General features: G+C 42.5%; 1 protein-coding gene across 3 annotated transcripts in view; it reads right to left on the reverse strand.

Moving 5' to 3' along the window:
• The window catches only part of CAPRIN1 (cell cycle associated protein 1), a 77595-nt gene that overhangs the window by 25432 nt on the left and 36225 nt on the right, over window positions 1–15938 (reverse strand). For all 3 annotated transcript variants that reach the window (XM_045015071.1, XM_045015069.1, XM_045015070.1), the window contains exons 5-11: window positions 13704–13942; window positions 13481–13563; window positions 8881–9018; window positions 8143–8195; window positions 7972–8058; window positions 3316–3471; window positions 2798–2906 (exon numbers count right to left, since the gene is read on the reverse strand). In XM_045015071.1, the coding sequence (XP_044871006.1) occupies window positions 2798–2906; window positions 3316–3471; window positions 7972–8058; window positions 8143–8195; window positions 8881–9018; window positions 13481–13563; window positions 13704–13942 (865 nt within the window). The remainder of the gene's footprint in view (window positions 1–2797; window positions 2907–3315; window positions 3472–7971; window positions 8059–8142; window positions 8196–8880; window positions 9019–13480; window positions 13564–13703; window positions 13943–15938) is intronic.

A 15938-nucleotide genomic window follows, 5' to 3' on the forward strand; every position in this document is an offset into this window, starting at 1 on the left:
GCTTATAAGTTGGCATGATGTGGGTGGGTTTTCATGAGGACAGAAAGAGGAACAGCCACAGCCTTCCAAATTTCAGGTCTCTTCTCCAAAGCATCATGCACTAAAGCTATTTGTAGAAAAGCTCCACAAGAGTTTTTAAAATGGGCAAAACATATTTTTCTTGAGTCTCACCATTCCTCTATCAAATTCCTTTGAAACCCACTGGCAAAGTGTCCCATTTTCTCTAGTGCTAATTGACACAAAGGATTACAACCTACTACTATCAGTTACTCTGTTTGCTCCAAGCTCTGACATTTAAGCTGTGGATCAGAAGATTCCAAACCCACTGATGACTCATCATATGATGATCAATATGTCACAAAGGAATTCTGATATTTTGAGTTTGCTTTTTTTAAAATAAGGAAGTTACATACACACGTGTTAAATGTTCATTACAGTTGCAAAGTTAAGTAGGGCTGTCGATTAATCACAGTTAACTCACACAATTAAAAACATTAATTGCGACGAATCGCAGTTTTAATCGCACTGTTAAACAATACCAATGAAAAATGTAATGTTTTTGCATGTTTCTCTACATTTTCAAATATATTGATTTCAATTTCAAAAAGGATACAGTGATCACTTTATATTACAAATGTTTACACTGTCAAAAATAGTATTTTTCAATTCACCTAATACAAGTACTGTAGTGCAATATCTTTAACATGAATGTTGAACTTACAAATGTAGAACTATGTACAAAAAAACTGCATTCAAAAATAAAACAATGTAAAACTTTAGAGCCTACAAGTCCACTCAGTCCTCCTTCTTGTTCAGCTAATTGCTCAGACAAACCAAGTTTGTTTACATTTGCAGGCGATAATGCTGCCCGCGTCTTGTTTACAATGTCACCTGAAAGTGAGAACAGGCATTCACATGGAACTGTTATAGCTGATGTCACAAGATATTTACGTACCAGATGCGCTAAAGATTCATATGCCCATTCATGCTTCAGCCACCATTCCAGAGGACATGCTTCCATGCTGATGATGCTCGTTAAAAAAATAATGTGTTAAGTTAAATTTGTGACTCAATTCCCTGTGGCAGAATTGTATGTCTTCTGCTCTGTTTTACCCACATTCTGCCATATATTTCATGTTATACCAGTCTCAGATGATGACCCAGCATGTTGTTCATTTAAAGAACACTTTCATTGCAGATTTCACAAAATGCAAAGAGGGTACCAATGTGAGATTTCTAAAGATAGCTACAGCACTAGACCCAATGTTTAAGAATCTGAAGTGCCTTCCAAACAATCTGAGAGGGACAAGGTGTGGAGCATGCTCTCAGAAGTCTTAAAAGAGCAACATTCGAATGCGGGAACTACAGAATCGAACCACCAAAAAATACAAAACAAACAATCTTCTGTTGGTGGCATCTGACTCAGATGATGAAAACGAACATGCGCCAATGTGCACAGCTTTGGATTGTTATCAAGCAGAACCCATCATCAGCATGGATGTATGTCTTCTGGAATGGTGGTTGAAGCATGAAGGGATATAGGAATCTTCAGCACATCTGGCATGTAAGATATCTTGCGACACCGACTATAACAGTGCCATGCGAACGCCTGTTCTCACTTTCAGGTGACATTGTAACAAGAAGCAGGCACCATTATCTCCTGCAAATGTAAACCAACTTGTTTGTCTGGGCGATTGGCTGAACAAGGAGAAGGACTGAGTGGACTCATGGGCTCTAAAGTTTTAAATTGTTTTATTTTTGAATGCAGATATTTTTGGTACATAATTCTACATTTGTAAGTTCAAGTTCCATTAAAAAGATATTGCACTACAGTACTTGTATTAGGTGAATTGAAAAATACTATTTTTTTTGACAGTGCAAATATTTGTAATAAAAATATATAAAGTGAGCACGGTACACTTTGTATTCTGTGTTGTAATTGAATATACTTGAAAATGTAGAAAACGTGTAAAAAATGTAAATAAATAGTATTCCATTATTGTTTTAATTGCTTGACAGCCCTAAAGTTAAGCCCTAAAGTTAAGCACTTAGGCAATGTCAGAATTAATGTTGCCTGTGCAACCGTAATTCTGCCCCCTTGTGCATATGCATGATAGAGTCTTTAATTACATAGTCACAAACTATTTCCCCCCCCCCACAGGATTCCTGACTCATTCAGAGCACAGAATGGATAGTACTCACTTAAATGAGCAGTTATTCAATGTTTTGTTTTCTCCTTATTGTTTAATGAGTGACCCCCATGCCTTATTTACTGCAGGCTGATCAAACCCTGCTCTGAAAACAATTATTAATTTTCTCATGGGCTTTTCTATGGTGTTCATCACTATAGCGTCTGAGTGACTCAAGTATTTTTTGACTACCCCTGTGAGATGAGGGAGTATTATCTGAATTTTACAGAAAGGGAACTGAGGCACAGAGATTAAGGTCAGAATTATCCACTAAATCCAGAAATACTAGTCTATAGCACAATGACATCATGTCCTCCATAAGCCAAATGCTTGGTCTTGAGTTCAAATAATTGAAAGGACACCCAATTACCAGAGATTTGGGGCAATAAATTTATACATCAATGCCACAAATGAAAATTAGAGCAACAGACTATTAGATGTCTACAAAGTGCTGCACAGCAGCGCTATATTCCATGAAAATCACATAATGACCTCACTGAACACCAAGTGGGTTTAAGCTTAGAGATAGCAGAGTTAGGAATGCCTGAAATCAAGTTAATTTTGCAAACCTTCCCCAAGATGCAGTTTTATGATTTACCATTACAAACCTGGAGGGCAAACCATCTGAGGCATATCCAAGTTTTGTGCTGGATTCATGGGCTGTGCTGATACGATGGCAGGATCAAGAGCCTGATTCTCAAACTCCAACATGGAATCCTAATAGAATAATTCAACAGGATTCAAGCATACTTTTAAAAATGTATTAAATTATATTGTTATGATCAGGGATTTGGTTTTTTTTTTTTTTAAGAAAAACAAAAAACAGGAATATCAATATATTTAAAATCAACTAAGATTTCAAGGATTTTCCTGCACCATTCACAATCCCAAAATTACAGAACTTACCTCACGACTATGAAGTATACACTGAAGAGAAGATAATGTAACTATGGCAGCTTGTTTTCACAGGCAAACAGAATAAAGTACAAAAGACAAGCAGGTAACCTGCTCTTTACTATTTAGATGGCTTTATTATTTTTACTTTATATAACTGAGGAATTACTAACAAATGTAAGAGTTTAGCATCCTTCTTAAACCAATTCACCACAGCAGAGCAACTACATACCTGCATGAAGTTGTATGGGCCCTGCATCTGTGCCATAAGGTCCTGTACTCGCTGTTTCCTAACAAGAGGGTCTGCTTGAGTCACAGTAGTGAGAGCATGGGGTTCAGGAACTGGAGGAGATGTAGCTTGTGGTTGTTGCTGGAGTGAATTTACAACCTAGTGAGGAAGTAACAATTGGTTCATGGGTTTCATCTACATATCTTGTTGAGACAATATCAGAAGCAATTTATCAGAAAGTAAAAACTTGGAACTTTAATGACAAAGGTTTGGCAAACTAGTAAGTGCAAAACACCAAGTTCTTGGAAAAGAGTATTACTGTAGCTTTCTACAATGCCCGCACAAGGACCTCTATTACTAGTACGTAGATTTCCTAGAAGGAGGTTTAATGCCTTTTTTTCCTATAGATTTCCTTTGTTTTTTTCAAAACTATGAACTGCTCAAAGAATGCTGCTGTGACAAAAGGTTTAGCAACCACTGCAATTACTTCAATTATTCAGTATCCATCCACCCACCATTGTGGTGCATTGTTTTTGACAGGTGAAATGCAAAATCAAATCAATCGTTTATTTCTCTACCAAGGAGACTAAGGAAGTGTCTCCACTTGGAAGTTTACCAAAATAGCTATTCCAGTATAACTCCCCATGTGGACACTCTTAGGGCATGTCGACACTTCCAAAGTTACAGTGCTGGCAGTTACAATGCCGCTCAGAGAGCGCCAGAGGAAAACCGCTGTTGTGTTCTCACACTGACAGCTGCCTGCGCAATAGCGTGTTCACACTTATAGCACTATTCAAAGTGGTGCACTATGGGCAGCTATCCCACAGAGCACCTCTTTCTCTTTTGCCGCTAAGACTGTCCCAATGCCCCGTGATTCATTGCTTCGCATCCCAGCAATCCCTGTGCTTCCGTCTGAATTTGGCACCATCTTTCAACAGTTTGCGTACTGCGCGCCCTGCCCTGCCTCTTTTGGACAGCAGGAATGGATCCCGAGCTGTTGACCAGTATGCTATTCTCACTGACCAACACATCATGAGTGGCAGTGGAGTTATTCCTTAAACTACAAAGGCAAGAGGAGTGCGACATTGATCTCGCCACACGTAGTAGCTATGACATGAGATTGCTTGTGACATTCATGGAGGTGCTGATGACAGTTGAACGTTGCTTTTGGGCTCAGGAAACAAGCACTGAGTGGTGGGATCACATCGTCATGCACGTCTGGGATGACGAGCAGTGGCTGCAGAACTTTCAGACGAGGAAAGCCACATTTATGGGACTACGTGATGAGCTCGCCCCAGCCCTGTAGCGCAAGGACACGTGAATGAGAGCTTCCCTGTCACTGGAAAAGCATGTGGCGATTGCACCATGGAAGCTGGCTACTCCAGACTGCTACTGATCGGTTGCTAACCAGTTCGGAGTGGGAAAGTCAACCATTGGAGTTGTGTTGATGGAAGTGTGCAGGGCCATTAATCGCATCCTGCTCTGAAAGACCGTGACTCTGGACAACATGCGTGACAGTGTGGATGGCTTTGCACAAATGGGCTTCCCTAACTGCAGAGGGGCAATCGATGGCACAAACATTCCAACTCTGGCATCAGACCACCTAGCCACTGAGTACATTAATTGCAAGGGGTATTTCTTAAATGGTTCTCCAGGCGCTTGTGGATCACCGTGGGCGTTTCACAGACATTAACACAGGCTGATCTGGTGCATGACGCACGCATCTTTTGGAACACTGGCCTGTTCCAGAAGCTGCAAGCAGGAATTTTCTTCCCTGACCAGATCACCACCATAGGGGAAGTCGAAACACACATTGTGATCCTGAGAAACCCCACCTACCCCTTAATGCCATGGCTCATGAAGTCATACCTGGGGCAACTTGACAGCAGCAAGGAGCGGTTCAACAACAGGCTGAGCAAGTGCAGAATGACTGTGGAGTGTGCATTTGGCCATTTAAAAGCCCGCTAGCGACGCCTGTATGGGAAGCTGGACATGGCCGATGATAATATTCCTATGCTTACAGTCGCGTGCTGTACGCTCCATAATATTTGTGAAGGGAAGGGCGAAAGCTTCACTCAGGGCTGGACCGCAGAGGCTCAGCGCCTGGAGGCGGAGTTTGAACAGCCAGAGACCAGGGCTATTAGAGGGGCATAGCACGGGGCCATAAAGATCAGGGATGCTTTGAGGCAGCAATTTGAAGCTGAAAGCCACTAATTTGTTGCTATGCTTGGGATTGCAGTCCTTGTAATGCTAGAAGGTGACTGGTGCACATCATGCAAGAAGGGGCCTCAACATAATTGTATGTTGATTTGCAGTGCTCTTTTCGCTTTCACTTCTTTATATCCTGCAAATGTAAATCAACTTGTTTGTCTGAGCGATTGGCTGAACAAGAAGGAGGACTGAGTGGACTTGCAGGCTCCAAAATGTTGAACTGCATTAAAAAATAAAACAATGTATTTTTGTACATGGTTCTACATTTCTAAGTTCAACTTGCATGATAAAGAGATTGCACTACAGTACTTGTATTAGGTGAACTGAAAAATACTATTTATTTTTTGCTTTTTTACAGTGCAAATACTTGTAATAAAAATGAACATAAGCACTGTACATTTTATATTCTGAGTTGTAACTGAATCAATATATTTGAAAATGTAGAGAACGCCAACAAAAATTAAATAAATGGTATTCTATTATTGTTTAATCATGTGACTAAACAGATTAATCGCTTGACAAGCCCTAATTGTAAGTCAAGGAATGGGATATAAGCATCAGAATATGGCACAGTCATCAGCACAGTTATACAAATGGAAAATCTTCTAGCTACAGACTGGTGTCTCACATCCATTCCAGGTACTGTTCATTCTGAAGGCCATGAATAAATCTGTGGATCATGAATTTCTGATGGACTGGTTATATCTGGCAGAGCAGATATCAAGATGGTTCCTCTTCTCCAAGAAATCCTGAAGCAGCGACAGGCAGTTACTCCATCTCATGGCTGAAAGAGCCAGGAAGACACCACATGGAGTCAAAGGGGGAAAAATATATCATTCTTGGAAGGTGGCAGCTCTGGAATTTGCTTCTGAAGGAAATTAAGCCGAACCAAGCACTAATCCAGTGATACAATGAAAGATTACTTTGTTTATATATACACACACACACACACACACACCCCCTCACAATGGACGGAATAGTTCATGTCCAATCCACCGATCAAGAAGTTATGATCTAAGACAGTGGATAACTATTCTCTCCAATACATGAAAATGTGTGTAAAGAGCCCGTTATAGTACAGTGAAGGATTTAAATATGTAGATAATAAATCTATGCAAGTCACAGTATTTGTAAAATTCTTCCTATTAGTGTTGTAATTCACGTGTGCAAAACACTCATTTTCATGACTTGTATGAAGAATACATTAACAATTTTCTTTACAAGTATGACTTTTCTTCTAGAAGTAATTATATGTAGTACATATAGGTGTAGTAAGAGGAGGCCCTAAGATATACACCTTGGTATCAGAGGCCTGGTATGAGGCCTGAGGCCTAAACTAAAGTAATGGTCAAGACTTTGCTAACAAAGCAAAGTTAAGCTGTGAGCTAGAGGCAGGCCCTGCTCACAGAAGCTGGCAAGGAAAGGGCTGATGTTGCAAGAAGATACGTACATTCCACACAAACAACAAGGAACAGGCTGACCCATCTCAATGACAGGGCCAAAAGGGTAATATGATGGATAGAGTTGTTTTGTTCGAACCAACATGTACAAGGTGAGAGGCGGCACCTTACTACGTAGAGGGGTTGTACCTTGCTACGTGGAAGGGTTGCACCTCAGTACGTCAGGAGTGATGTGTAACTTGTTTGTACCTGTGTATAATAATGCATCCCTGGGGCGGTGTCTGGGTCCAGCCAAGGGGCAGTGGAAAGTCCCGCCACTGACTGAGCTGAGTCCATTGCCAGGGGGCACATAGTAGTATGCCTTTTACTAGAGTAACAATCTAGGGGAACTATCATTGTGCTTCGTTTGACAATAAACCTGGCCAACGTGCCTTCGTACCTTACTAGAGAGTCTGTGGTCATTGGGGGTTCTCTTGGGTCTGCTGTGTCAGCGATCTGCGCAGAGCTGAGGCAGCACACAGAGGGAACACACGCACGCAGCCGATTGATATCAACATTGAACAGAGCAGAGCACCACACCGGTAGCATCTGACAACAATAGGTTTATCTACTTCTGAGCAGACTTGTGCACACCTGGCGGGCAATGTAAGTTGTGGTTGAGTTTACATGTGGCATTAACTGTATCACCAGGGAACTGCATAAAGCAATACATCTCCATAATGCTGTCAATAGCTGCAACTACAATTTAGAAGTTCTACATTGGCTATATATCAGTGACAATTTTAAAACTGCTTGTTACTCTTCTACTTCCGCCTCCCCAACCTACTACTACACTACTAAAGCAACTTCCCCACTGAGATTCAGCTACATGCAAGGTTAGTACTATAGAGATCTTCGAGCTGGGTACACAATACAGGAAAATATGGCCAGCTCAAGACTGGTAAAAAGGTTTATTTTTGGGTTAAAATCTATTATGAATGTTTTGAAGAGTTGCGAGTCAGTGAAAACAGGGACTGCAATTTTACCAGCAGCACATAAGACATCTTACCTCAACTGTTTCAACTGTCCACTCATCTACCTGTTCCTTCTCACTGCTGCTGAACTGAGTCTCCGCCATGAACTGTCTGTTTACATACTAAAATAAAAATGAGAAAGTATGAAAGACAGACAGTGGCATTAAAGTTAAAATAGTGACTGCAATCTTTCCACTGAATAGTACCTCAGTTGATTCAACTTCACTTGGTTCAGTGTATTCTTCTGTTGGCTCAGGTTCTATGAGAAAAATATACTATTTTAGGCACATTCCATTAAGTAAATGTGTATGTTACTCTTTCCTTTAAACTTTTTTTTTTGGGGGGGTGGGGGGAAGGGAGGACAGTAAAATCCCAACCAGTAGTTTAACAGTTTATCTTCCTTTGACAAACACTGTTTTGTTTAATCTTTGTGATTTTAGAGTTATGAGAACATAGGTTCTGCTCTTAAATCTACAGCAAACTGGAGTAGAAAGATGTAGGAAAGCAAGATGTGGTGACCAATTTTAATCTACATGATACCACATAAGCATTTACACTGTTAAGATGTATTCCTCGTTTACAAGTTGCAATGAGCTTTGTCTTAAGTGCATATATTGAACCTTTGCCCACTCAGTGTAGATCCCATTAAGTGGCTGGGCCTCGTTAGGCTGCTGCTATATTCAGGATTTTAAATCGCTAGTTAGCTCATTCTTCACATTTATTCACTTTGCATTTATCTATTATGTAGCCAGGCTACATATGTTCTTTTACAAACCATGAAATTCTGTCTAAGGCACTAGACTGACTGAATAGTTTAGATATAAGAGCTTGATTTCTTTCACATTTATAATTATTTTTCCACTGCTCTCATGGATCCCAGCAAGTAGGGATAACAGTAGACCTACAAGTTACACATGGAGACCCAAACAGACAAATGTACTTACCAGCTTCTGCTACAGGATCTTCCACTGTAGGTGCAGGAGCTGCCTCCTCTTCCTCACACAGTCCATTCTGATGGTTGTGGGTACTATCAAAATAACTAGTTTGAAGAATGCGTTCAACAACATCCTTCAAGGCCTTGTCTGCAAAGGAATTAAACTCTGGTCAAGTATAGACTAAAAGATCATATAACTATTTTCCAGGATGATGTCCACTCCCCACAAATCTCATAAAACATATTTTCCATTTATTGACAGGAAACATTTACTGTCCAGAACTAGTCTAATATCACTTTGAATTTAATTATCTACCACAGAATGCCCACCTGGATTTTAACGATCAGAAATGAAAAGCATTTCCTAAGTTGTGTCAGCACTTCATACTGCCTGTTTGCACATTAAACCATGGTAATTTAAAGAGCAGCTGACAACTCCAAAGTCATTTTGAAGCAATTCTGCTTCTTGAATCTATGAAAAGCTGAACTTCATTTTTGACTAAATCCTAGGGGGTAAGTATCTTAAAATGTACCATGAAAGAAGTTGTTAGACATTGATAATGCAAGAATAAGCAAGATCTCCGTGAGGTCTGTGTACACCCCCCAGAATCATAGCATAACCCTAGAGTCCTGGAATGAGAGCAAAATCTAGGGTTAGGCTATGATTCTGGGGGGTGTACATGACGGCGGTGCAGAGGTACCACTATGGCAGTCAGTGACAGCAGTATCATCTGCAGCGCACATTTGGGCAGCGTTTTTCACCCAAGACAGGGGGACTGCCCCAGAAAGGGGGCACAGATCCCACAGGAGGATGCAGACAAGTTGGAGTTTTGAGCAATCCACATGTCCTCCCTGATGGTCCCTTGCCACTTGAGTGCATTTGGTAAATAATCTGCAAATTGAACACTGCTCTTTGATGTAGGCTTTGCCTAGGCCCCGCATGTTCCACATGTGGGGATCATTCCCCCACACCACAGATGTTTAAACCCTGGTGAAGACATCACCAGGGAAAGACAAACTAAACTACAGCTAACAAACACTAAATCTAACACTATACTAAGGGATTGTGAGGTGAAAACGACAGAGCTCCAATCCCAGACACAGGCAGTAAAACAGAAGGGGAGGCGCACCTCAGAGCCAGGGGAGGTGCTAGTCATAAGGCATAAGCACTGCCCCCCTACAGGTACAGCTATGAAAAGTTTCTTCAGCTTTGGCTGGCATAAACGCGCACACACACACCCTAAACGGAATACACAGCTGCATCTACTCGAAGATGAAGAACAGCAACAGCCAGGCCAAGTAATCTGCCAATGAGAACTTTTGACATGTGTCCAGTCTTTATCTCACCAACATATTACAACCAATAGAACTGTTGCATACAAATTAGTTGCAAAGGAATAGTGGCAATTGGTTGGGATACATGGAGTCATTTGACATCAGAGGTAAAAGCTGATCTGAACCGATCTGTAAGCCTATCTCATAACTACCATATTGTTCCGAGTATAGGCCGCTCTCATAACTACCATATTGTTCCGAGTATAGGCCGCTCCTGATTATAAGCCGCACCCTTAAAGTTTGGTGCTATTTTAAAAAAATTAAATTTTTAACTTTTTTTAACTTAAAAGACCGTATGTGGCGGGAGCCGGACGGCCAGAGCCAGGTAGCTGGCCGGCCAGAGTAGGGCAGCCGGGAAGGGATGCGGGGCCAGAGCCGGGCGATGCGGGACGCGCGGCCAGGGCCAGCGCCGGGTGGCGCGAGGCCAGGCAGGGCCGCCCAGAGAATTCCGGGGGCCCGGGGTCTTCGGCGGGGGGGGGGGGGGGCGGAGGAGCGGCCTTCCATTCTGGAACCTGCCGCCGAAGTGTCCCGAAGACCTGCCGCGGGGCGCCCCCGCCGCCGAATTACCGCCGAAGACCGGGCTGAACTTCGGCAGCGGATCCTGCTTGGGCGGTAACTCGCCAGTGGGGGGTCCTTCCGCCCCGGAGCGGAAGGACCCCCCCCCCCCCCCCCCCGCGCAGGTGAAGACCAGGAGCAGAAGAAGCTCCTGCGCCTGGCCCCGCAAGAGTTTTCCGGGCCCCCCGGAACGAGTGAAGGACACCGCTCCGGAGGCCCCGAAAAACACTCGTGGGGGCCCCTGCGGGGCCTGGGGGCAAATTGCCCCCTTTGCCCCCCCCTCTGGGCAGCCCTGAGGCTGGGGCCGGCGGAGGCGGGTACACGGGGCTGGAGCCGGGCGGCGTGAGGCCAGGGCCGGCGGAGGCGGGTACGCGGGGCCAGGGCCGGGCGGCGGGGGAGGCGGGGACACAGCTGGGGCAGCCCAGAGCCCTCTGATTCCCCGCCGCGGCTGGGATTTAAAAGGCTCTGGGCTCCCCGCCGCGGCGGGCAGCCCAGAGCGCTCTGATTCCCGGCCGCGGCTGGGATTTAAAGGGCTCTGGGCTCCCCGCCGCGGCGGGCAGCCCAGAGCCCTCTGAGTCCCCGCCCCGGCTGGGATTTAAAGGGCTCTGGGCTCCCCGCCGCGGCGGGCAGCCCAGAGCGCTCTGAGTCCCGGCCGCGGCGGGCAGCCCAGAGCGCTCTGAGTCCCGGCCGCGGCGGGCAGCCCAGAGCCCTCTGAGTCCCCGCCGCGGCTGGGATTTACCGTAAAAGGCTCTGGGCTCCCCGCCGCGGCGGGCAGCCCACAGCCCTCTGATTCCCCGCCACGGCTGGGATTTAAAGCGCTCTGGGCTCCCCGCCGCCGCGGGCAGCCCAGAGCGCTCTGATTCCCTGCCGCGGCTGGGATTTAAAGCGCTCTGGGCTCCCCGCCGCCGCGGGCAGCCCAGAGCGCTCTGATTCCCGGCCGCGGCTGGGATTTGAAGTATTTTTATTGTTTTTTTTTTCAAGTTCCTGATTATAGACCGCACCCCTAATTTAAAGACTTAAATTAGGGGGAAAAAGTGCGGCCTATACTCGGGACAATACGGTATATACAATTTTTAATAACGTAGCTTTTTACAACAAAAGCTCTTCAAATATAGCATAGACAAGATTTCTATTACTTTTATATATGGAGAGTTTGAAGAATTTTCTTCTGTTAAATTGACTCCCAGATGAATTTAAGTATGGTAGATGCTAAATTTCTTAAAGAACACAGTTTTCAATGGATTTTATATCCAACTAATCTACTGAATTTTCTAAAATTTACTTCTGTGCTCAAAAATTAAGTTGTGTAACTTTGGAGGATACATTGCATTTTTCACATATAGCAAAGAAATTAAATCCCTGCTTTAAGTGCAAAATGGAATTCAGTTTAAAATATGGAGTCACAACCAGCACTTCCATAATAAGCTGAATGTACTGTAAAGCACACATTACATATCTTGGGCCCATACAGGAAAATCCTATAGTATCTAGTTGCCATTTAAAATGCCATGTTTTGTTACGATTACAAGTAATTATTCCTTTGTGCATTATTTGTAATACTAAAAATAAATACTAGAAACAAAACCCTGATTTTAACACCACGTTTTGTAACGATGAAGAAAATAGAGGACAATTTCAACTGTAGAATAAGGAGCAACTGTAAATAAAAGCATATGCAAAGATTGCTTTTTCTTGCCAAAATTCTGCTCTACGTAAAAAAAAAAAACTTCCTAAAACTCTTGTTAGTTGTATTCAACAATTCTTGACAAGGTTAGCACATCCTTCTGTCACATTTTCAGCCTAAATTATCTACTTGGTCCAAAATCACAAAGTATCATTATGTCAGAGAATTATTACCTCAACAGTTATAGCAGTTTTCAGAAAAAAGCAACCAACCCTGAAAATATTAAGCCCCTTATCCTTTAATGGTTTATCTTATTCTTATTCACACAAACATACTTCAAAACATCCATTCTGTGAAATATAACAAACAGCCATTACAAGTTGTAATTTTACTGAGACTGGTTTTAAAACCACACTCCTTTAATTCCTCCAACAGGAAGTTTCACTTCATCTCAAATTAAGCAATACGTTTGGATATAACAGTAGACAATCTATATATATTACAGCTGTTTTCATAAAACCACATATGTAGATGGATTTACTTACACTAATGAAACAAACCATTTCTTGCTAAGAAACCAGATGCTATTCTTGCCAGATTTTCCAAAAAGCTTAACTGCCATTTAAGCACCTCAACAGAAGCTGAGCTCTCCTGAAAATTTGGCTACCATTTAAGCATTCCATTAAAAAAAAGTCATAACTTGCCTTGTTTAAGGTCTAAAACTAACCAAGCACACATTTCACTGAAAAATATTCCTCGCCTAACCCCCAGTTTTCTAGAAAGCAAAAAACAGCTACTGAGCACCATCAGTGACAGAACACCGCTGAAGCAGCAGAAACTGTGGGCCCAGTAAGTGATGAGTAAGGCTATGTCAGTGCCAAATAAAACATGCAGTAAGTCAGCATTTCATTCAACTATACAGTTACAACATAGCTGAGACCAAGATAATTCAGTCACTATCCAGACAAGCTATTAGCAAAAGATAGCAATTCTGACAGTTAAAACTATAAATCACAGGCATTTGTAATGTAACTTTTACTCATATATTTAGTATATTTTTTCCTTGCATTCAATGTTCTACTTTAAACATACTTACAGGTAGTTCCACAAACAGGCTTATCCTTCCCTTCCAGTAAGTCCCACAGGTGAATGGATGCTTGTTCATACTGTTCGTTCAACCTTCAACAAAAATATTAATTAATTGAAGCATAACATTACTCAACAGGTCTCAAAATTCTTATGCTGGAGATAATTAGAATGAATGCACTGATCAATATTAACATTACAGAGATTACTTAACAGTAAAACTAGCACATTACCTGATATTCATGTCCCGCTCAGGGTCAACTAGCTTGTAAAACTCATCCAGCATTGTCAGTTCCTCCTCTGTTAGTACAGGGACGCCATTTGATCCTTGTTTCAGGTCACTGCGCACTTCATCGTCTCCTAACTTGTCCAAAATAAACTGCAGCTCAAGTACAGTCTTTAAACGTTTCTGTTCAGCTTCTTCTCGCATCAGCTGCTCCCGCCGGGCTGTCTTCTTTATTGTTTTCTGGATCTGCTCACAAGGAAAGGGGAATGTTAGACTACTTAAGATAGATCATTTTGAGTTGTAGTCCAAGTCGATCCGGTACAGAATCTATGTATCCAGGGAACTGGCTTTTAAATGCCACCACAAATACTATATTTTGTTTATATAAAGCAGTGATAGTCAAGACTGAGGCACACGAGCCGCAAGTGGCTGTTTGATATGTCTTTTGCAGCTCTTTACAGAACATATTAAAATACTGTGATATAATTAACAACCAATAAGGATGCTTTTACATTATTAACCAATTGTAGTTGACAAAATATTTAGATAAATTCTCACAGCAAAATGATTGACCATGTATCTATCTATACACATGCACCCCTGTCATACTGTTTAAACATGAATATATAGTACTATGGTAAATGAATGTATAAATTCCCACAACTGTGGCTCTTTTGGGTAACGCAAATCACTAATTTGGCTCCTGAATCACTGAGGTCTAAGCACCACTGCTATCAAGCTACTGGCTCTAATCATAATCAATATAACCATCATTAAGATTTACCAAGATATTCTTCATATGTAGTGCCAGTGAAAGTATACTCCAGTAAAAGAGAAAAATAACTGACATTTACCAACATTATCTAAGATCAACTTTAGAGACCTAGTGTTGGAATATTATATCATGATCCCCCAACAAATCTACTTGTCTATTCATATACAGAGTTTTAAAAAGTCAGATGGAAAGGGCTGTGCCAGAGCAGTACAGGAATTCAGCTTCAGGAAAGAAAAGGAGCTCCAGAGGAGGAAGAATAACCCTTCACCACCAATCTGCATAAGCACTGGTGACAAACAGAATAAATCTTCTGGCTAGTGACCTCAGGGGTTCTCAACAAATTTTTTGGTGGCCTCAGAGTGTGGCCACCAACTATTGCTGTTCGCGGCTCTGACAATTTTTCCTAAAATACTTTATTTGGTTTTCCTAAAGTTAGTTATGCACATACACATTCCCAAATCATTGCAATTTATTTATTTAGGGTTTGGGGTGTTGGGTTTTTTTGCAGACTCAGTAATAAAAATGTAGTTGCCTCTATTCTTTATTGGACCTAAACAGAATAGAAAAACAAATAAGGTGCTTTGCACATTCTTGTCTTCGTTATTGTTTCTTTTGCACCCCCCCCCCCTTTTTTTTTTAAGGCTTGTAAGTCTGCTGCTGTAAAAAAAAGTGAGACTTTTATGTTAACATCACTTTTCACAGCCTCCCAGCTAGCTACTAAGTCTGCTGTGAAAAGTGGTATTAAACAAATACAAATATCCTCGTCCACAGCAGATTTACTCGGCCCTGGCAAGCCCATGGACAAATTAAGTCCTGGATGGGGAGGTGAGTAGGGAGGCAGCAGGGCAACTGGGGGGGACAAAGGGGGAGAAGAGGGGAGAAACCAATTCTATTTCTCCAAGTCACGGAAGGACAATGACTTTGTTCCTTGGCAGATTGAGGGATTCATTTAAAGTGATGCAGCAGGGAGAAGACTAGGTGGCATGGTAGAAAGAAGAATGGTTACTTATTTTACAGTAACTGTTGAAGACACGTTGTCAGTGTGGATGAGACAGTTACTCACTTTGTGCAGTAACTGAGGTTCTTCGAGATGATTGTCACTGTGGGTGCTCCACTTTAGGCATCTTGACACCCTGCACTTGTAATCGGAGGTTTTATAGTAGCAGTGCCTGGTTGGGCCGCGCATGAGCTGTAGCCATCTCGTGCTGCTCTGAGTGGTTACATAGCGATGCACAGCCAACCATCCCCCAGTCCCTTCTCCACCCCAGAAGACTGGCATAAAACTCCGAAGTGTGTTGGGGGGATAGTGGAGCACCCACAAGGACAACCATTTTGAAGAACATCAGTTACTGCACAAGGTGAGTAACCTCCTCTTTTTCAAGGAGTGTCCCTGGGGGTGCTCCACTTTAGATGAATGTTGAGCACTGCCCCTCAGTGGAGGGGAGGGGCTTCAGAGTTGGTTCATTG

Source organism: Mauremys mutica, chromosome 4 (genome assembly GCF_020497125.1).
Source record: "Mauremys mutica isolate MM-2020 ecotype Southern chromosome 4, ASM2049712v1, whole genome shotgun sequence".
In the NCBI taxonomy this organism is placed as follows: Eukaryota; Metazoa; Chordata; order Testudines; family Geoemydidae; genus Mauremys; species Mauremys mutica.